Genomic DNA, 24,185 nt, shown 5'->3' on the forward strand with positions numbered 1-24,185 from the left:
GGCAAGTAGAGAGAGGAAAAAAAGAGAGGGATTGTGGCTGGTGGGCCTGATATGTGGAGCCTACCATGAAAAAGAGCCTCCTAAACCAGGTTCCACTATTCCGGGTGCGATCCTGCAGCTCCTCATGTGCTTCTACGCCTGCATCCGAGAATTGTAAAAGCGATTATCTTTCTGTTGCTAAGGTGAGATTTGTTTAATTAATTTAAATATATTAAAAAATTAGTTAAATTAATTATTTATAAAAAATATATTTTGTTTTTTTAAATATCTTATTTATTTTCTATACTTTAACAAGTTTTGATTATACTTAACTTACAAATAATAATACGTTTTGATAAAAATTCTTAATTTAAGATTTAGTAATTTTTATGTTTATTTTGTAGGATTTTTCCCATTAATTTTTTTTATTGTATTTGTTTACTACTCTTATAATTCTATTTATAAAACACTTTTAATAAATTTAATTGGAGTTAACAAAAAATTTTAATACAAATAACTAATTTATTTTTTTTAATTTACTCAAATTAATCAACTAGTTATTATATTAAAAACTAAGAAAGTAACTTTTTAACTTTAACTGTATTCAATATATGTTATATATTATAATAAATTGTTCACATGAATGATAAATAAATGGTATAATTATACATCTTATAATGGTTTTGTAATATAACTTATAAATAAATAGAATAAAAAAGGGGGTTAATATTTTTTTTTGAGCCAAAAAAAGGGTTAATATAAACTTTAATTTTTTAAACTTACACTTATTTTGATTTTAGTTTCTCAAGTTGCCAATCATAGGTTTTGGTCCCTCAAAAATAGAGTCGGGAAAACGGGCTAAACCCACTTAAGCCTATTTATGTTGAGGGCCGGACTTGTAATTTGGGGTCTTCAAGAGGAACTTAGACTTAAAAGGGCCAAGGTTCGTAAATAAAAAAACGGACCGGCCTGCTTAAGCCCACTAATAATAACTTTTTAATTTATATTTTTTTGACCATAACCTAAATCCCCAACATTTTACACACTCTCTCTGTCTAAGTTTCACTCACTCTCAACTCACACCTCAATTTCTAATGATATTAAAATAAATAAAAATATATTCTCCGTATCCTAAATCAGATTTCAAATTTGTATTTATTCAAACCAATAGTTATATATTAAAAGAAATAAAATATATTCCCCATATTAAAACAAAAATTTTAATGATTAAACCAACAGATACGTATCAATTTGTATATATATCAATTTGTATATATGTTATAAAATTTTAATAAATAAGGTAATACTTTTTTTTAATAATGACTATATCATAATTTTTATTGTATATTTAAATAGAGTTAGATAAGTGAGTTAGAAAAACCAAAGAAGACCATTTTGAACAAAGCAAAAAAAAAGATGACATAGCTCATTAAGATATTTCAAACTTTCCATGAGATTGTCAGTAAAGGGATTTTTACAATTAAAGCCTGACAAATTATTGATATTTTTAAAAGTTAAGAAGAGCCTATTACTAGTGAAGCACAATCAAATATTTTTACAATTAATAATAGTAATGATAGTGTTTTTTCACTATTTTTTAGTAATGATAGTGTTTTTTCAAGTGAAAACGTTTGTTTACTTTTAATGGAACTTTTGGATGTTAATATTATTAACTTGTTATGTCCAATGGATATGTTGAATTTTTTGTATGGCAATAGACATTTAGATATGATGATCTTTTATATTTATGACTTAATTTTATTTATATTTACGTCTTTTACTAGTAATTTTATTGGTTTATTTTTATTTTTTGATAAAACATATAAAAAATATGAAAAAAAAATTAAAAGGGCCGGCCCTGAGCCCTTCTACTTAAGGACGGGATTTAGTAAATTAGGATATTTTTGAAATTTCGACCCTGTAGGGCGGTCCTTTTAAGCCTGCCAGTCATGGAGGGCCGACCAACCCGTTTTCTCAGCTCTATTCAAGAGGCAAAATAGTTTAGGTCTTCATTAAATTATAAGGATTAATATTTTAAATGAAAAAATTTGATAAATTAAATCTATAATTAGAAACTTAAGGGATCAAAATTAGACTGAGGACAAATCTTTTTAACAAAAAGTTATATTAATCTAATAAAAAAAATACTTTCTCCACTTATAAAGTCACTTAACCTTTTTTCTTTTTTTTTTGAGTTACAGGGGCGGGCTCCAACTTGCAATACACACTCCCACCCATGCGCACATGCCAAGTGGCCGGTATAAAGTCACTCAACTTTGTTTCAGCCTTTTTTGAAGTAAAATCAGCAGCTCGGGCATTGGTCAAATAAAGAAATGACGATCGGACGATATATGATGCAATCCCATCATGGGCCCAACTTTACTACAGTACTTTATGACGGTTCTTCTAGAAGATACACCGTCACGTGATGCACGTGTCATCTATTCCTCACCGGCTCATCAAACTCATTATGGCAGCCCTTTTTTCAGCGGAAATCATCATATCTACCAGACTTCCGCTATTTTTGTGTAATTTTTATTTTAGTTTTAAATATAAAATTTTAATTTATTTTACCTTTTGTATTTATTTATTTTTTTGAAGATAATTATTTTAATAATGATAATTCTAATTAATAAAATTAATTAGTAAAGATATTTTAAGAAAGATAATATTTATTTATTACAAATAACTAACTCAACTTATTTCTTTAATCTATTCAAATTAGTCAATTAGTCAAATAACTAGCTCTTATATGGGATTTTTTTTGAGTAAATAAAATATATGATAATTGATCTTAAATATATTTAATAAAAAAATGACATAAAGAGAAGTTAAAAATTGCGATATTTGAATTCAAACACTTAAGATGTCAAAATACTAGGGGAGAAAGTGATGTTTGATTTGGTATTTTACAAATATAGTTAAATAACAAAAATACTCTTGTATTAAAAAGTTTATCAACAAGTTCTAAACTGTCAATGATAGGTTTTAAACATCAAATTACAAAAAATATATTGGTAATAGCAAGTTATTTATTAATAAGCTGTGAATTGATAATAACAAGCGTTGAACAACCTTGGCAAGTTTGATGGCTTTTTTTAAAATTAAAAAAATCTAATACAAAGATATTTTAGTTATTTAACTATATTTGTAAAATACCAAATTATGTACCACTTCTTCCTCTCAGATTTTGACCTCTTAGGTGCTTGAATTGCAATATTGTAATTTTTAACTTCTTTTTATGTCATTTTTTTCATATTAATATGAGCATGATTTCTTACAAAATTGAAAACATTAATAAAATTAGGATTAAAATGCAAATGTATCTTGAAAGCTTTTACTCAAAATCATTAGCCATAAAAAAAAAAAAAAATTTTAGTACAAATTTTTTGAAAAGTTTAAAATCATAACAATTTCACCTTTTATTATAAAAAAAGTTTAATATTGATCATTAAATATTCACGCTGATCCTTAACATTTTTAAAGATAGGACAAAATTACTACAATTTTAAACCTTCAAGATAAACTTGAACTAAAAATAAAATTGAATACCCAACACTCCTAAATAAAAACTTACGGGATAAATTTGCATCTTGACCTGTAAAATTATGGTCACACTAATTAAGTATGGGCACTATGGTGTGAGAATTGCACTTAATGTATGTCAATATATGAGCAAAATTTCTTAAATATTTGGGAACATCAATAAAATCATGATGAGACCACGTGTTATAGCATGCTAAAACATTCGCAGGAATATTATGAATTCTAGGAATATTTAAAGCAAATATTATAAAGGCTGAAACTTCCAATGAAAAATACCTATTTTATCAATGAAATGAAACTAAACACCATGATTTTGAATGAAATGGTTCTTGGCAGGTTCTTTTAATGGCAGCACACCTCTCACTCTCTCAGGCTCAAACCTGACAATTAACATATTTGTGGGTGCGTCGTGCGCGTTTAAATTGTATCAAATAAAATAAAAATGAAATAGAAATACATACATGATAAATTTGAAGCTTGAAATAAGAACAAAAAGAAAAGCTTATTTGATAGGAAGACCTTTGGTGGCTCTCAGTTAAATATTTAATAGGAAAAACCAAAGGGAAGCAAAATAGAAGTCACTGGGGCCACTTTCTCTCCTTTTTCTCCCCTGTTTGGCACGAGAGAAATGGATAAGAGGAAGATTTTTTTTTTTTTTAAATAGAGGAGTAGGATCATAAAATTTTAATTAAAAAAAATAAGATAAAGCTTAAAAGAGTGAAAAAAAACTAATTAAAAATTTTTAATCCACTTTTTTAATTTTTTTAAAAACAAACACATTAAAATTTTTCCTTCTATCTCTTTCTCCTGCTAAACTGACTTTTTTTTTTTTCCAGGTTGTCCATAATATCCTCTCACCCAAAAGGCAAGAGATTAATATCTCAAAATACTGTCAGGGATTGTAGCAAGAACCCTTTTAAATAATGTTTTTCTCTCTACACACCGTTTCAAGGATCGAACTCGGGATATGGTATTTAAGGTATCCAAGTTCTTTTTACCTGGACCAACACTTGTTAGTCCTACTAAACTGGTTTTCTATTTTGCCCTGTTGGCCCATGAAGACTGTGGAAATTTGCAGCAATTAGCTATTGTTCTTCTGAAAATATATAACGGGGTTTGCAGGTTTGAACCGTGTTCAAAGATTTGTCAGTATATAGTAAAAAGTGAAAACCAGGCTCCACTCAAACCTCCATGAGAAGGGCAGTGCTTGAAAGTAACAATTATGAGTAATTAAATGGGATCAAAATGAAAAATTAACAAGAAAAAAATTTGGAGACAACTTTAAGTGCCTCTTATAAAAAGACAAATTATACCCCACAATTATCTCTTATGAAAAATAACAGAGGGAGTAATAATTTATTGAGGTTTGTTAAGTTCTTAAGATAGCAAAATTGATGGGACTGGGCAAGGCCAGGGGCATCACATTTTCTAATGGTGTGGCTCCAGCTCAATATTAACACATTTGTGTGTGCGTGTACGTATTTGAATCGTAAAATTTTTTTTTAAAAAAAGACATTTGTTTCTTATCACTTGCTTCTCCTACATGTCAAGGACTTCTTCTAATTCTTATTATATCACATTCTTAACTAATACTTATGTATAAAAGAATAATAGTTAAGCTATTAAATTCGTTCTAAGTTGATTAATTTTTAAGTTTACTTCTATTTAAATGAAGGACGGAGTTAACATCTGCTTATAAATAAGATTAGAAAGGATTTATTTATTTTTTACTTAGGGGATGTTTGGATGAACCCATAAGTTTTTTAAAAGTATTTTTTTTTATAAATCGAGACAAACTCCTTCACATATTTACTTCGTAAACCGTAAAAATACTTTTGAAATTATAATTTGGTTTCAATCCAAATACCTCCTTAACAGTTATGTGGTATCTCTCATACTACAATGTAATTATTTATCCTATAAATTTCATTTTATCTTTTTCTAAAAAGGAATTGAAGGAGGATTAATCATTAAAAGGTCACTTTTTCACTTTGCTTCAGCATTTTTTCCCCAAGTAAAGTCAACTGTTTGGATATTCGTCAAATAAAGAAAGAATATATAGATGCCAGTCTCATCATTGACACAACTTTGCTACTTTATTATATGTTCTTTCAATACTGCACCTTCTCGTGATGCACATGCCCATCATCTAATTCTGCCCAGCTCATCAAAATTATACCTACCATGCTACTGTAGGATCACGATTATTTTTGCAGTGAAATGAAACATTAATACCTTAATGAAATCAAAACAAAAATAAGAATGAAATGAAAATGCATACAAGATATACTTTGAAATAAAGACTACTAAAAGGAAAACTTACTTATCTGATTCTAAATGTAAGAGCTAATTGAGAGATTTTTGTCTTTAGTTCTAAATGTAAGACACTAATGCACTTTATTTTCTAACTTATTAATTTGTTATCGAAATTATCTTTATTAATTGCATTTATTAAGAGTGTTTTTATTATGAGATAGTTTTCAATGCCTTGCTTAAAAAAGTGTTTCTATTATGAGATAGTTTCCAATGCTTTGCTTTAAAAAAATTTTCCATGCAAATAATTAAAGAGGTATTTTAGAAAAACAACTAAACTAATTCTTTTATCCTTACAAATTAGTTATATCCTACATCTATGTATCTTACATTTAGGATTACAAGAATATTTGATAAGAAGGACTAGAAGAGTGCAAAAACTCAATAATCTGGTCTAACCCAAGATGGCCCACTCTGGTTCAATTCAAATAAGCCTTGTAAACAAACCAAATCAGACTTGCTAATCAGGCTACACCGAGTTCTAGCTGATCAAACTAGTTGGATTGATTTGGTTTGATCCAGTCTAGGTCAATTTATTTTAAGTATTTTATAATTTTAGATTTTTTCTTATTATTGCTAGATATTATAAGAGATTTTTATGGATTTATATTTAAGCTTTAATGTTTCATGATGAATTTTATATGATTAAAAGTACAATTTAATTAGAGAGTTGGTTTTGATCTTAATTATAATATATATCTTCCATATTTATCATTTTGTCCCCCAACTATCCCTGTTATATTCTCTCAACAAAATGGTGGGTTCTTTTACAACAATGGTTAAAGTCAAAGACCATTTTGAATAAAGGTATTTGTTAACTAATTTAACTAACTTTACTATAAAAAAACTAATTTAACTAACTAATTTAATCTAATTAAATTAGTTAAACAGGCCACCAAGAAAGGTTTTTGGCAACAACACTTGAATATATTAGAAGTGAGAATGCTAATATGAGTAACGAAAAATCCAATACAAAACAAGATCATTTCACGTTGCATTTTTTGCGTTCAGTCAATATATACAGAGTGAATCTACCCCTGACGAACCCCGTCCCATGGGTGCACAAAAGTGACAAAGTTGCTTTCACAAGTTCTCAATTTTGTTTCCTATTTAGTACTCTTCCAGTCCTTAACATAGGACCTAATTGTTGAGTTAATTTTAGTCCTAAATATAAGACGTATTTATCATATTTATATATTTTTTCTAAATTATCCTTATGGATACTCCCTCAATCATAATCAAATAAAAAAGGGAGAGAGAATATTTAGGAAAATAATTATGGTGTCTTAGGAAAAACATGTTATATTTCTTATGATTAATTAACTTACCTAATTTTTTTAATCTAATCAAATTATTTAAATAGCTTTTATATTAAGGATCGGATGAGCAATTAATTTTAAGTTTTCATTATCAATATAACTTACTTTAAAACGGTACAGGTTATCTTAAAATTTCATGCACATATAGAAACAACCCACTTGCTTTTTTTTTTTTTTAAGGGGAAAAAAAACAGAGAGAGCCTGTTATTTTTCTGATCTTTATATTTCTCTAGAAACTCCTCCATGTTCTGTGTCCATTATCTTTGAGTAGTTAGTGATAGCTTCAGCCTTAAGGCAATAACTTAAAACCAAAATCTTAAAAATAGAGTTAAAATGTACTCAAAACTGAATATAACATTGTCTAATAGCAGAATCTCTGCATCAGAGAACTTATTCAAGTCTTGGTCCCAAAAAAAAGAAATTATTAAAGCCCCTAAATACACTATTTTCCCTGCCAGAATGACTTTCAGCGGTCTATAATGTGACCATTATTGAACTCCTAAATCTTCAAGCCTTTGGATGTACCTGAGCAGCAAGATTAAAAAAACAACTGATTCACCCTCTATTCTTCTGGGATTCGATCGACTGAGAGATTCTTAAGAAAATCTCTGCCAGGGTTTATACAAGGTGGTGGAAACAATGCCCCTGCAGCAACAATGAAGCAGCATGAAGATAAGATTATATTGAAGCTTCAGCATTACAAAACCACAGGCTGTTCTCCTTCAAGCTCCGAAATAACTATTAGTGAGTCTGTCACTTCAAGAGAGAGGGGTTCTGACTTTGGAAGCGGATTAATAACCTGCAAAGATGAAAAATTATATTTAACATGCTCTTATGGATGGCTCAAGTTCTTCAAGGGTGAGTATGTTTTAATCATATTTTAACAGCATACCTTCCTGTTATTTTTCACATAACCTATGGCTACTTCTCTCCGTAGATATGCTCTCTCTGAGAGCTCCCAAAATGTTGGATTCTCTCCTTCTTTCATGTAAAGGCTGATATCCTGTCATATGAAACAATAACAAATAACAGGTAAAGTGCATACTTGCAGAAAATTACTGTCTGCTGGCCATTGACTTAACAATAAAGAGTAAATGTCATGTTCAAATCGTTATTAATATCAATATACAATACAACCTCCAATTGTAAATATAAGAACTAATTGGAGATTTAATTCAGTTCTAAAATAATTCATTTTGTCTCCCATATTTATTTGATTTCTCCCAAAGTAATTCCCACGATAATTGCACATGTTAAAAGGTTTCCATTCTAATGTACATGACTGATAAGGATATTTTAAAAAGACAATACTCATTTATTACAAATAACTAACTTAACTAATTTTCTTAATATTCACAAATTAGTTATCCAACTCTTATATTAAAGACTGGAGGTAGCACAAAATTTATAGCAAGTTATATGGTTTACGAATCATAAATAATATGGTTAACATCCTTTGAATTCTGTAAATGCATTGTGCTAGGAGGATAGGGTTAAAAAATGCCAATAAAAATTTGCAAAAATTAAGTGTTTAAAGGATGAAGAGCACCAAGACTGACAAGGCTCAGCAGCCCAGATGATGCATGCATATTAAGGTATTGCGAAAAGGAGTATGATATTACCTTCACATATATTTCATCACCCTCTTCATTTAGTACGTCTTTCCAAATTTCATTAAGTTCACTGTTCTCCGCTACTGTTTTGCAAGTACAGAAAATACTTTCTGAGCACACTGACTTAGCAAATAGACCAATTAAAGTGAAGCACAGTAAAGAAGAAAACAAAGGTTATGACCTTGAGCTGTTACAAGGCTCATTAATTCCTCGGCCGCAATATAGGTCAGTGATGGACTGATTCTCGCAACCTGCAGCGTTTTATAAAGAAGCACCATCAACTCAAAATAGTCCAATCTAAATTTTGAAAATTTGAGAAAACTAAGAAATTTAGAGTATTACTTGTTTCCCCAACTTCGAATCAACAACCTCTGCAACTAGATTATGCACCTGCAAAATAGCAATTTAAAGAACCAAGTTATTCCTTCTGAGCTCATTCTTATAACTACTAATTGACATTAAATAAAGAATGTCTCTATGTATATGGTCTAAAAGTGGATATCATTCAGATTTTAGTTAGGTCATATAATATAAAATATATCACCTTAATTCCAAGTTGTTTGCAGATATTTTCTGCTAGTAGGAGAGTATAAGCAGAATTCTTGTCTGCCCTAGATGGATCTGCAGAGAGAATAGCCAATAATCAGTAGCAGGCTATTATCTGCCACAAAAACTGACATGCACCATTACCTCCAAGAAGCCATCTTCTGTCAGATATCACGGCAACTGACAAAGGAATATCTTCACTACCAAGAGATCTCTGGATACTCAGAAGGGTCTGCTTCAAGGTGTCATAGTCCAAAGGATTTCCAATCTACAGAATATGAATGAAGCAAATAATCAAAAAACTAGAAAAACCACAAAAGGGAAATCCTAATACAACAGTGACAAAGTACCCTGTGAGAAATTCGAACATTCTTGAGGTTACATTGACCAGTAACGCTGCAGGCACTAGTCAGGTCATCCACAGGTGCATCTGATAATATTTCCTGCATATCATTTAAGAAATGAATTTTGAACTTAGAATGAGTACATAGATAGTCCAGAAAGCAGAAGTCGGAGTTAACATGCACAATCAAAAACCCTCGACCATTTCCTTTGATATAAATTTTCTGGGGTTCACATTTAGTATCCTTTCAGACCATCAAGGGAGTACATTTTAGGTTAATGCTGACATACATTTCCTTACCATTGAAGTTTCAATTCAATAACAATGTCAAAAAACATTATAGATACTCGGATTTATAGACGTGCCCATGATGACAGTAGCAACGAAATTAAAAGACAGTCAATTGTAAAACTTTCAAGATGTGTGAATAATCAATCAATTATCAGTTTTTCACAAATAACTTTTTCAACTTGTACATTAGTTAGTAGTATAAAACATATTTGTATTAGCAATCAGGAATTAAAGCTTCTATGCCTTTCGGCCATAAGTTCATATGGAAGTCATATTAAGTAAATGGCACTCCTCCAGTCCTAAATATAAGACCTATTTTGTAGTATAAAAATAAGTCTTATATTTAGGACTAGCGGGAGTATTTATTAAAGTTCAAGCTTCAATACTGGCATTGAAAATTGCATATGGTTTTAAATCAAGAAATCATGCAACACTGGAAGTAAACGCCAATGGAATTAATAAGTTCATCATTGTATATGAGATCATACCACAACACTCCCCGGACCAAGATAGTTATCATACTCTTCAATCATATCTATAGCATCAGGGCGCCACCCAAGCAAAAGAATGCACTCTTTCGGTCCCAGATTTTCATCTGATGCCTACATGATGATCAGTAATATATGCAAAGATCTTGAACAAATGGCACTCAACATCAATCAGAACATTTTCCAATTTAGTTGTCCTACCTTGGAACCTGATCTTTTAGGACGCTTTACAATATTAGCTAGTCTCATTTTACTCAATTGTATAGCATGCTCGACATCTTCTTCTTGAATTTCTTGGTCATGAATTCCTTCTTTCTTGTGTGGGTATGCGTGTGCCTCCTTTGTATCACGAAGGGATCCAATCATTAAAACCTAAATGAGGGAGGCTTAGTGACATCAGAAAGTAGAATATTTCAGCAAACCTTCTGAAATACACAGATTTCAAAAAGAAACAGAAAAAATTTAAGAGCATATCTTTTTTATATCGAAGTAATAACTTGCTAGAGAAACTTCAAATCCAAATGGAATATAAATTAGATTTAGTTATAAGCTCGTCTACATACTTTATCAGTTTTCTGCAGGATTTCATTATCATTTGGGTGGAAGTCTATCCTTTCATTCCGATAAAGACCGCAGACAACTGCCTGAAATGATATGAATAGAGAGATAATTTATGAGAGTAAATTTACGTAAGCAATAAATGGTGGATTTACCCAAAAATTACATTACCTACCACTTGAAATGCATGTCTTACTTTCCTGTAGGTCATTCCTTCTAGGTTGGGTAAGCTGCAAAGATTAAATACATTTTCTGAAAACAGCAAAAGTAATAATGGTTAAATCTCAGGGACATGTAAAATTTGAATGTGAGGCTAATAAAGGAAATAACAAGCCAGTTTCAAATCTACGGTCATCAAATAGAGAAATGTTTCAATTACCTCACCTTAGCCTAGCCATAACAAGACATTTAACATAATTAAAGCCAAATGGAAAGATTAGAAAGGAAAGTTTATTATGAAAACTTACATAAAAAATTACTAAACTTCAATGAAATGGCACATTGAGCAGCCATAGTCCACATTATCAGAAGACAATTTGATCCTTTTAGTAGTATTCTCATTAAGGTAGAGAATAAACCATATATAAAACATTGCCCCAGAAAAATTCAAATATTAGGTCAAAGAAGGAATGCGGGCAAATACGATATGCAGAAAGTACGCAATACTTCGATAGTTTAGCAAGTGTCTGTAGATCTTTGCAAGCGCCCTCTGTCGAGAGCACTGGACAAATAATTTGGATGCAACATTTTCTACTGGCTGTACTTTCAATCCTGACATAGATTTTAAGAGCTCACATGTCTTGGAACATGAAACCTGCATTCATTAAGACAAATTCTTACATTTCTCCACAGCATTTGAATTTTATATTCTTCATTTCATTTCAAGCTGAATGTACGCAACATACTTCAACTATGGTGGGGACAGAATCCATTTTTGGAATTTGCTGAAGGGCTAAAACAGATAGAAAAGCATCTGTGTCAACTTCATACCTAGGAAATTAAAGACATGAAATCAATAAACTTCACTAAACTGAAATTCAGAATATTAATGAAAGACATCAAAGAGTACAAGCCCAGGCAATGGAGGAAAACGAAAGACTTGATGCCCCGAAGACTCAAAAAACACAAGACCAAACAATTATAATATGAAAAAAATGATAACCAGACTAAAACCAAGTATGCCAAGCCCAGTTATTTTTCAAAAATGAGCATTAGAAGTATTAAGAAAAATAAAGGGTATATAAAGTTGGGGCAACCTAACCAAGTAGCTCAAGCTACTTTGGCGAGCTGGACAAGCCCATGTGAAAGTAAACATTACAGAAATGGGATCACTTGTTTGGCACTCTCAAAGAACAACTTTGACCACTCAACTAGGGTATTTGTTTCTATAATCTGTCCAAAGGCTTTTGAGGTAAGGAGGGCAAGGTGCGGTGTAGTTTAAGCATAGCATGAGCGCTTCCATCAGAGATTTGTACCTACATGTTTTATGTGGGGCTTCTTCTTAGGTTTTGGTCAGTTTTAGTTCGCGGCTATTTTTAATAGGTGTTTTATCACATATTCAAACAGATAGGAAAACTATCTTGAGCCGTTATTTGTCATAATTACTCTAGTTCTCCTGGATCCTCCTGCTCTTTAATTATATCCTAAATCAATATAGTCTTCTACTGAAAAGACAAAAAGATACCACAAGTAGTATTTGTCAAATCTGTTATGAAAATAAATTCTAACCAAAACCTCCATAACACCTATTAAAATCCTGATCACTGTGCCTAAAATAATTAGTAACTACAATTAATATCGTTGATGTTCTCAATGCATTTTCATGAAAAACTATTATAACTCCCTAACATACTAGCAAGGATTTATGAAAGAACTGGTAAATTCAATTGAACTTGCCTGGAACCGCCTTTATCAGTTTGCATTTTAAGCAGATCAACTATTACCTGTCCCCTTTTGTTGGCAGTATAATTATTGCACGAGCCTTGTTGGCCGCTGCTCTTTCATATGATTCCGTCAAACTAAGGCTGCCACTGCAGAGCCATAAAATTTAGATACGAGCCATAATAAACCTTGAATTGAAAATCATGGTTCGCTTTCAATTTCGCTTTTACCAGGGTTTTTCATGTAGCACATAAAAACAACTAACCAACAGAACAATCAGTGACTCTTAAAAAATGCAAAATTGTAAACTGTTAATGAAAATAAAACGGAAGTTGTCATCAATGTTTCCTTATTAAACAACAGGAAATAGGAAGGTATCCAAGCATTCATGCCTTTTTGTAAGGACGTCAATGTGATTTAAATCTTTCACCATTGGCTCAGCTATTTGATCAATCTGTTTTCTAGGAAGATCAGACATAAGAAGGATTCTCTGCTTCCTGAAACGGAGTCAATCAGAGTACTACAAAGTCAGCATTTTGAACACAAGTTAGTGCAACAACCTTAAGTGAACTGCTTACCTCGCTCTAACAGTGCCTAAGCGGACCGCAAATTCATGATACTTGTTTAGCTGCTTTAATATGAAAGGCAGATGGCTATTCATACCACAAATGATGATATGGTCAGTCTCCAAAACTTGTACTTGGACCCCCTCTCTTAGTCTTTGCATATTAATCTGCTTTAAAGACTGATAATTAAAAGACTTGTGCAGAAAATAATTATTTTTGTCTACACAAATGGAAAATAATTCTTATTGAACGCCTACTGCTTTGGAACTTACCCTAACTTGTTCGGTCATTGTACTGAGCAGGCGAGTGTAAAACAGTATACCCCATATGGCAAGAATAAATCCAAGAGCACGCTCAACACGTGTTGATTTCTGCTGTCCAGCAAGAAAATCTGTTCTTCAGTAATGGTCAATGCATATAAACAGCATAGGGGCCCACGAATCAAATTTTTTTTTTAAAAAAAAGGTATGAAATTTACGAGAATTCCAACATACTCCTAAATGACTTGATGATGAAACAAGGCATGACCAGGCATCCCAGAAGCACTCCTCTAATGACTGTTTCTGACCCCTGAATGATTTAACATGGGTCAAGGTTATGAAACACGGTCAACCGCACTTGCAGGGAAACTAAACAGTTGGCTACCACAATTTAAGGTTGTTATATCTAAAATTTGGCACAAAAGATTAAAAAAAAAAAAAAGTGCTAAAATTTCTAAGGGTGATCAGATATGTCCTGACATATTGGAGTAACTGAAAGGTACACTGTATTTTCTATAGGATATAGAGGGTAGGGAAATGAGGACATTATGCCACTTCCACTGTTAAATATGAAAATCATGAGGAATAAACACACTTCAGAAAGTGCACATCAACGATTACCTGAATTTGAAAAACAGGAGACCACCAACAAAAACAAATGATGAACATGCTACAAGGAGCGCCACAAAGATCCTGAAAGAGTCCATATAGGATAAAGCATATTAGTTCTATGGTCAAGTTGACACAGTTTATCAAAATTGTTCAGATAAATTCAGTTCAATCAGCAATATAAGATCAGAATTACCAAGCCAACCCCTCCCCAAGAATACAGAAAATGAGTAAGGCAAGAAAACATTTTCTTAGCCTAATCCTTGCCATGTCTGAATAAATCCATCGAGTAAATTCTGTTCTTTAGGAGTTGTTTGGCAAACTTGGAGAGAAGTGGGATGTGTGGGGTTTGAGTTATCACAAAGTCTCTCCATTATTTGGAATCTCAATGAGAAAGGAATGGAAAATCACTTCCCTTTCTTTAGGAGTTAAAATGCAATGGGATAGGATGGAATTGAAAAGTTAAATTTCCAACATTACCCTTGAGTACACGGTGCTTTGATATAAAGAAGAAAAGACAAGTGGTAGGGTAAATGTTAAATGTAAGAATGAAAGGGCCTCGAACCATTCCTAACCCTCAATTGGGAAAGATTTGGAAATAGGAGCCCCCATGCATCCTTCCAATCAAATAGCTCAGTTTTCTGGTGCACTTGAAAACATGACCCCAAAAAAAAAAAATCATACATTAATGTAAATCATCTTATTTAAAATTGCACGGGAAATATTCATCCCTAACAAAGTTTAACATTTCTCTTTAAATACAATAAATCCCATAAACACGCTACGTATCAGAAAGCCTACCGATATATCTTGCAACAAGTCACAATTTAATTGTACTCATGTTTCATAAAATAAACCAAAAGACAATTTTGTCATCTGACATAACCAACAATGCAAAAATGCATAAGCATAGTTCCCAAACACTGCTTTTCTCTCACGAAACAAAAAAACGTTGGTTTTCCACATACTACTTATTATAGATCAAGCATAATCAATTTAACAGAAAACCATAGATAAACGTGTGATGAAGTAACTGAATGAAGTGAATATAGGCTTACGTGCCAACATTTCTCTCAAGTTGGGTATTGAACAAGTATATCAATCGTGTCAGGCTCCATTGAATATCACTAACAGAAGGGAAGGAGACATTTAACCAGAGAGGGCTGGATTTATTCAAGGTATTAGAGATGCAAGCAAGAGGCAAGCTTGCTGCTGTAAGAGTTTGAAGCATCTCTGGAAGCATTACTTGAACGACTTTCAACATCCGGTGAAAAAACATTTGATGTGTCACTCTATGTATGAAGTACAATGACAAAGATTGTATCATGCTTTCAGTCCATGGGCCCTGCACATGTGGCAGATTGAGAGAATAAGCAAACGACAACTATCAAAAGCAGAAGATAATCCAATAAGCCAATTCTATTGTCATATATACTCCTGAATGCAAGAGACTGAGCTGTGAACTACTTTTATCAAAGTGATCAATAACATAATATATTGTTAAGAGACAAATGAATTATGGCGAGCATTTAAACCATTTCTCGTAGGAAAAAAATAATGGAACAGATAAACAAAGTATACAGAATCTGAAATACCATTGCTCCAAGGACCACAAGTTCTAAGAACATTTTGGTAGATAAGTCAAACCTATCACAAAGTGCTTCTGGTTGAAAGAGATATTTAATAATTTTAACTTTTTGTATGAGTCAAAAAGAAGCGAAACCTGGTCCATCACCACCAATTTAGCATCCAAAATGGGCATGTGTATGGGTTTGTTCATTTCACTAAATAGCTTAAATTGCTTCGTTTTTCGAACACTTTTGAATGTGAGACCCCTTTCGAGACTTATCTCCAACATTCCCCCCTCATATGTAACTGACCCCCCCCGGGGGGGGGGGGGAGTGCAGTTATCATTTTCCTAAGCATTTGGGTCTTGTTCTTTATTTTCCAATCTTGGATTTGCAACTTCCATTTATTATCCCATCATTCATTTAGTTGATCTAGCCTTCAAACGTCTGGCTGAATTCTTCCTGAACTTGAGTTCTTTGAGTCTCAACAGCCTTATCCACAACCTTCATTTTTCTCCATCACTTGGGCTTGTGCTCTTGAACTTTCTTACATATAATGTGATTCAAATCACTTTTTCCTTCTTGAACATATTTTTCTCATCGTGGATCAGATTAAGAAAATGACACAGCACGTCATTACCAGAACTCTTCAGTGAATCAAAAGGGAAAACGAATGCATGTAAGAAAATATTTTTCATACAGTATTTCTTAGCTGAGGAAACCAGCATTATCAAATGCCAATGAAGAGAAAATATAAAAGGCCATTCAATGATTATACTGCACAGACTCATCATATCACTTTGCCTCAACCTTAGGAATATGCCAAAATCAACGTAAGAAATGTCATGTAAAGATTTTATTAAAGAGTTGGCGCTGCACATGGCGTTTGACTGCATATTTGGAGAAGATGCTACAAAATTTTGATTCTGGCATGAAGTGAAGGACATGTTTAGATCATAATTTCTCATAACATTATATGCGTTTAGCCTCACAAAAAATATATACGTTTTTCAGGACCTTCTACTCATTGCTGACCTGATTAATAATAGTATTTATGTTCTCCGTCATAGTGAACTTGGCGTCCATACTTTCTGGAACACTAACATTTGTGTTTGAATCTGATTTATTTTCTGATCGGCAAGATTGGGCCTGCCATCTACCTACAAGGATTCATCATAGATAGTTCAATCTTCAACGTTAGCAGAAAAATAACAAAGATACGGTTTAACTTTTAGGCTAGAGCAGTTTAAATCTTTCCACATAATTTATTTCAAAGTGAACGGGAAAGAGCGTATCATGGGGGACAAAGAGACAGACCAGAAAAGTCAATTCAATGCCCACCAAAACACAAGGAAGAGAATAGAATACAAGAGTTGATTAGACAATAAAATTAAGAATTCCAGTGACGAAACTAATTTTTTTTACTCGGTTTAAAACTTTCAATCATGGGTGACTGAGCGAGCATAGATATTCATGAAGAAGCTTAACACTAAAATTGATTGACCTCAAGGTCTTCAAGTTCAATAATTTTTAGATAAAAACTGAAAAAGAAAACTCAAGCTTCTTTTTCTTTTCTTTTTTTTGCCCTTTTGGCAGATGGAGCTCACCTTCACTGTTTTCTTTAAGATAATGTGCACGTAATGTTGAAGATTTGAACAAGCCATATCTGTAGGGCATCAATCTCCTGTAAAGTCACATTGATGTCAATCTCACAGCACCCAAAAAATAAATATAATGTCTTCTAATCCATAGAAGTTGTAATATCCCGTTCAATACCACCTAAATGACAACCAGCTTATTCATCAAACAGAGCAGCAATAAATTAGAGGTCACAACAGGCGCCTGCCTTAAGCCTTTCTTAAGGAGGTTCTGAGTTCGAACCTTAGGTATAATAAATGCGCAAGTTAGTAAGGAAAAAGGCAATTCCGCTAATGTATTCATTCAGGTGCAATTTGGACCATGAGACATGAGTAATGCAAGATTGACCCTGTTTTGACTGTTAGTTTACCCATATGCTGAGGTGGCATGCCATGTGGCATCCACCTCACTTTCTTCGATTGTCGAAGAATCAGAGCAATTCAAGTTTTCAGTGTCCTTGTTGGAGTGGAGGGGATTCAAGTTTTCAGTGTCCTTGCTGGAGTGGAGGGGATAAAAACTAAGGGCCTGTTTGTTTTTGTTTTTTTTTTTAATTCTCAAAACAATTTTATAAAATTATTTTTAAAAACAAGTTTTGGAAACAAAAAAAATTGTTTGGAAAATAATTTATAAAAAATCATATTTAAAAAAATATAAAAAATTACACTTTAACAAGTAGTAGTTATCATCGATAGTGATAAATAGTAGGTAATAAGGAGAAGAGAAGAAGATTTCTCCAGTTTTTCAAACAAAAAAAAAAAAGAGCAAACATATAAAAGTTGTTTTGATTTTTTAGTTTTTAAAAACATATTTTTGTTTTTTTCTTTAAAACAATCAACTAGAAACAAATTACTAAATAAATTTTTTTATAAATTTTTTTATTTTTCTGTTTTTAAAAAACAAAAAATTGTTTTAAGCTCTAAACTTTTCCCTCCTCTCCTCTTTCGTCCTTCCCATCCGTCCGATATTTATCCGCGTCTTTTACAAAAGTACGAGAACTGAAACATTAACCCTCTGCTACTAATCCTTACAGCTTCCTCTCTTATTCAACATAGGCTGTCCCGAACTACGAAACAGATGAAAACAAATACTCGTATAAAAAAATTGAGAGCTGAAAAGTTGGAAGCAGAAACATGAGCTTAAAAGACAGGTAGCTAGAGAGAGCGAGATAACAGAGAGGTAGGGAGTAAGAAGCTCTCCATAGAAGCTTTGGAATTTTGCAAATTTCACAAGATTCTGTCGAGATAAAGACGATTAAGAAGTGGTCGGAAATGAAGACCTTAAGCTCGCCTCTCCTGCTCTTATTTCTAGCCCACACACAACACCAATGCAAACAGAGGAAAACAGAGAGGCGAAGCCAATGGAAGTTGATCAAGACCTGCGAGAGCTAGTTACCACACTCGAGGGCGAAGTCGGAGAGCCGGCAGCAGAGGTTGGGGATTGAAGATTTCCAACGGGAGGTGTTTCTTAGGATTCCGTTTCTGGGAACAGCTTCGATTCTTGACGAAAAAAGTCAATGAGAGAAGAGGGGAAGCCGGTTTCGGTGAGAAGAAACCGACCATGTTTGGGAGACTGAATGTCGGCGATAATCTGGGAGATGCAAGTGATCTTGGTCTTCTTCCATGGAAGAAGCATGTTGAAGAACAAGAAGAGAAAACAAGAGAATGCAAGAATGATAAGCAAACCCGTTCACTCATTTGCTCATCACGGTACTATTAACGCAGCCGGGCCCAGCTGCGCACCAAGATGATCCCTCCACATTCGGATTAGAATTATCTAAACATATAATATTAACTGGGTTTCATAAAATATTAAAATTGACTTCATTTTAATTTTAATTTTAATTTTTAAAAATTTAAAATCAGGGGTTTTAGTCAAGAACGAAAACCACTGTTTTAGAAATCAAAAAATTTTAGGTAATTAAAATTAACTCAATTTTTAAGATCAAAATTATAATTTCAAATTTCGAGAATTAAATTTTAGTGATTAAAAATGGTATTATTCAAATTAATTTTATAAGAATAATTGATTTAAAAAGTTTTTAAATATTTTAAAATACATCTTTTTATTTCGTCAAAAATAATATTTTTTTAAATTTTCAAATTAAATTACATTTTTATTAAAAACATATTTTTTATATTTTTTATAAAAATTATATAACTAGACTAAACCCAAAAATGGTAAATATAAAATATATAAACATACAATTTATTTTTTGTAATTAATTTATTAATAAAAATGATAATTTAATAAAGAAAATGAGAAATCAAACATAGAATGAAATTCGTAATACAAAAAAAGGTTATATTAAAATGAAGTGTAAGAATACAATTTTATTATTTAAATTAAATTTAAAATCTCAAGCTCATCCGTTATGGTTGATTAGAACTACTAGGCTTCCTTTGTAAAAGTTAAAACTACTCTTTTGTTTTTTAATATAAGACTTATTTAATTAATTATTGATTAGATTAAAAAAAGCAGGTAAATAAGTTAATTATAAAAAATATGATATATTTTTTTCCAAAACATCATAATATCTTTTTTAATATCTTCTCTCCTTCTCTTATTTGATTATAGTTGATAAAATATTCATAAAAATAATTCAGAAAAAAATTAATAAATATAAAAATAATTCAGACATTTGGAATTAAAATCAATCCAACAGCTAAGTTTTATACTAAGGTAATTTGAATTTTCCTATAGTGGGAGCAACATTCCTAATTTTGGGGCAGTGAAGTTACAAGGCATATTCCTCTCCTTCAATTCAAACCACACGAAGCTTTGAGGCTATTATCACTGTTGATCAAAGTAGTCAACTGCTATGACCTACCAAAAATCTCTAATAATCTCTTGATCCCACGTGGATACTCCCCCCAAAAGAACAGCCACATACCAATTATTTTTCTAATTCCAATTCCAATATATTTTATCAGAAAGCCTTGCTAACCTTGTCTTTAGAATTTAACAACTCTTCAATTGTATTTTTATTTAATATGTATTTTTAAAAAGATAACTCACATGATAAATAAATAAACAATAAAATAGTAATCCTCCGGTCTTTAATATAGGACTCAATTATTGAGTTGGTTTTGGTCCTAAATATAAGACCCATTTCTCATATTTATCAATTTTCTCTAAATTACCCTTATGGATACTCCCTCAACTATAATCAAGTAGAAGAGGAAGATGAGGTATTAAGAAAGATGATTATGGTGTTTCAGGAAAAACACATCACATTTCTCATAATTAACTAACTTACCTAATTTCCTTAATCTAATCAAATTAGTTAAATAGGTTTTCTATTAAGGACAGGAGGAGGAGTATAATCATGTTAAAAATTTAACGAGTAAGCTATAAATTAAAAAAAAAAAAAAACTTATCTCGACTTCATAGGCCGGACCGGGGAAGTTTAAACTTTTGAGAAGGTACCTATTGGTATGAATTGATGAGGAGAATGGATGAGGGGTTCCTGGAAGTCGAGAAGGAAGACGCCATGGCTGTGCACTGTGCAACTTATGAGCGAGAGTCATCGAGCCTTCGTCCTCCTTCTTCTTCGTCTTCCTCCTTATGCGTTCCCAGAAAGAAGCGAGAGAGAGAGAGAGAGAGAGAGAGAGAGAGATTTCAGAGCAGCAGAAGGAAGCGATGGAAATGGCGGAGAGGTGGATATTGTATGGGGGAATTATGAGTGTGAGCTAAAGGAACAAAACGACAAGGGAATAGGACGTGAAAGTGAAGATGTGGAAGACAGAGAACTATGCAGAGGAGCCACTGCCAGCGACATCTACAGAGGTCCCTACAACTACAAAGGGAGTCCGTGTGGGTGTGGGTGTATATACACACACACACACACATATATATATGCTCTGTGACTGTGTGTTGTAAACGATAAGTCAATAACAGGCTCGATGTGCTCTCCTCTCTCTCTCTCTCTGTAGCTGGACCACCACACCAGCTCACCATCGTAACTTGAGCGGGTGGGTCTCTGCGAACAAGACGAACCAGATAATTCGCCGCTAGTGACCGTTGTCATATATTCTTAACATAATTTTTAATATAGGAAGGAGGTTCAGGGGGAAAAAAAATAATTACTAAAATTTTTTTAATAACAATCTAATCATGAGTTTCAGAATAAAAAATAATAATTTTTAAAATTTATTTTATAATTATTTTTTAAGGCCTTGTTATAATTTTCCCTTTCAATATTTCATTACAAACTTTAAGAACTCATAGAAATGTTTAAAATTATTTTTGAAAAGTTAATCAAAATATCTAAAAACGATTCTAACCAACTTCAGTGGCATGAGTTTTAAGTGGCACTCCCTTGATTGTTTTTATAATGTTCAAATTTGAGTAGATGTGTATTTTATAGAGTTTTTGTTTTTTAGATAATTTTAACTATTTTTTTTTTGTTAAAGAAGCACTTCATATCTGCATCCTAGTCTAACACTAAGAACTAGATTAGATAGCTAGTTTTCAATAATTTAAAGAAATTATTTGAATTAATTGTTTATAATAAATTTATGCTGGTTCTCTAATAATTCTAAAAATGAAGCCAGCAACATTCAAAGCATATTTCTAAAGAAGACAGAGGGCAAATGTGAGATTCAAACCCCACCTTCAATTTGCTTCTCTTGCATTATTATGATGCATCACCCTTCGCTCTATCTCTAAATCATTATTGAATTTTTTTTGCCAACAATTATTGAAATGCTTTTATATCATTATGTTTGTTATCTTAGAAATATGATTAAAAAATAAAAAATATTAATTGACCCACTCATCCTCTGATTAAAATATGAATTATAAGCAAACTTCTTTTAATAAGCTCCAAATAAAATACAAGAGCCTCTTTCTTCTCTATGCATAGGGGAAAAAAAAAACTGGTAGGAGGAATATATCACTAGTACAAAAAGCGGCTTCAAAACCAATTAGAATAACTTTGTAAACTGGTTTTTAAGCGTGATAAGAACGATTTAGGGAGGTGAAAACAATGAGTTCATAAAAGGGTAAAATCACATCCAATATTTTAATGTTATTTTAATGATGCATCTAATACTCTAATATCATTTTCTTAAGTTACATCTAGTTTCCTTATTTTTGTTGGAAGCACAAAAACATAACATCAATATGCTGAATGTACATTAAAAATAATATCAGGATTTTTCTTTTGAATGTGAAAAGCTTAAGTGAGTTGGGTTCTAAGGGTTTACTAGAGTCAGAACATGCTTCTAAATTCAAAGAACGGTTACAGCAAAGGTAATCACAAATCACTTACCAACAAGCATTCTCATCTTATACCAATAAAAATTAATACAATTAGTAAGAAATCGACTCATAATCTATAATATTGTGATAATTCGAATCTCCTTTGAAAAAATGGTTAAAGCTTTAAATATCCATGAGACTAGAAAAAACCAATTTGGTTGCTTTTCTGTATTTTGTAAAAAATAAGAACGATAAACTTCTTTTTGGAAAAACATTTTGAATGACTAGGTTTATTTCTTGTAAAAACAAAAGATCTCTTGATAAGAATAACTTAAAACACAGAAGATAAAAATACATAAACTCTATATTTTCTCTTATAATCAGGATGCAATATAATATTAATGGCATGTACAATAATCTTTATTTAAGTTTTGTTATCATCAAAGTAAAATGATTCAATAATTAATAATTTATCACCATTCAATTCACGGGGTATTTTAAATCATGTAAATGTACCAGCCGAGATGCCTTTAAAGGGTAACTCTCAACTTTGTTTAAACTTTTAATATTTTTTTGAATTAAAATCAGCTGCTTGGGATATTTGTCAAAAAATGAAAGAATAAAGAAGTGATAGATATATTAGTATCTGAGGCCAACCCAAATCATTGACACAACTTTACTACTCCTATTTATTACTATTACTATACCACGTACTCCAATTCTTTTCTTAAATCATTTAGAGGAAGAATTTTTTTTTTTTGATATAAGTTACTTATATAATACTACTTAAAAGAAAAAATGACAAAAAAGATCATAAAAATTATAAAATTTCAAATCAGATATTCATGTAAAAATGTGTTGTTATTTGAAAATCAAGCGTTGTCAAAACCTCCTAATTTGATATTTAATAATTTTCAAGGTCTTTATTTGTTATTCCTCTTATTTAATAAAAGTTCTCATGGATAGCTGGCCAAACAAAATACTGATAAAATCGTAGTTGAACTGTTTATAAATGAATTAATATATTTTTAATTATTTTTATCAATTATTCATGTAAAAATTATAATAACAATTATAAAAACTGAAAATATAATACAAGTACAATGAAAAATAGCATAGGTAATAAAAAATGCATTTTTTTAAATATTAATTTAAAAACGAAAAGAGAAAATATTATAAATAAATATATAATTTAAAGAAATTATAAATTTCAATCAATATTTTATGCTTAACGAGAAACTGATATAACAAAAGCAATACTCCTCTTATCCTATTTATATAAGATTTAAGGGTTTTTTTTGGGTTTCAATGAAAAATATTATAAGTGACTTGTAAATAAGAATAAAATATATATAATTAATAGTGATAATTGATAATTAAGATTAATGAGTGATGAGAGATGTGCTTGATGGATGCATCATATCAATACTTCCGATGCCTAGAAGAAAGTAACAGGCAACATGAA

General features: G+C 31.5%; 1 protein-coding gene across 1 annotated transcript; it reads right to left on the bottom strand.

The window, feature by feature from the left end:
* Nucleotides 1-7,361: 7,361 nt before the first annotated feature.
* Nucleotides 7,362-21,293, bottom strand: LOC114740213 (putative ion channel POLLUX-like 2). Its single transcript, XM_028928332.1, has 24 exons — nucleotides 20,945-21,293; nucleotides 17,488-17,564; nucleotides 16,916-17,040; nucleotides 15,371-15,657; nucleotides 14,325-14,396; nucleotides 13,938-14,013; nucleotides 13,716-13,814; nucleotides 13,456-13,610; nucleotides 13,270-13,374; nucleotides 12,940-13,026; nucleotides 11,902-11,986; nucleotides 11,663-11,810; nucleotides 11,172-11,248; nucleotides 11,002-11,082; nucleotides 10,640-10,810; nucleotides 10,439-10,552; nucleotides 9,667-9,759; nucleotides 9,461-9,584; nucleotides 9,315-9,391; nucleotides 9,113-9,160; nucleotides 8,952-9,021; nucleotides 8,780-8,853; nucleotides 8,050-8,160; nucleotides 7,362-7,956 (listed from the first exon to the last, which is right to left on the bottom strand). Exons 1-24 carry the CDS (start codon nucleotides 21,043-21,045, stop codon nucleotides 7,855-7,857), a joined length of 2,559 nt encoding a protein of 852 aa, XP_028784165.1. The 5' UTR covers nucleotides 21,046-21,293; the 3' UTR covers nucleotides 7,362-7,854.
* Between the last annotated feature and the right edge of the window lie 2,892 nt (nucleotides 21,294-24,185).

Source organism: Neltuma alba, unplaced genomic scaffold (genome assembly GCF_004799145.2).
Source record: "Neltuma alba isolate B1F8T4 unplaced genomic scaffold, ASM479914v2 tig00003082_pilon, whole genome shotgun sequence".
Lineage (NCBI taxonomy): Eukaryota > Viridiplantae > Streptophyta > Magnoliopsida > Fabales > Fabaceae > Neltuma > Neltuma alba.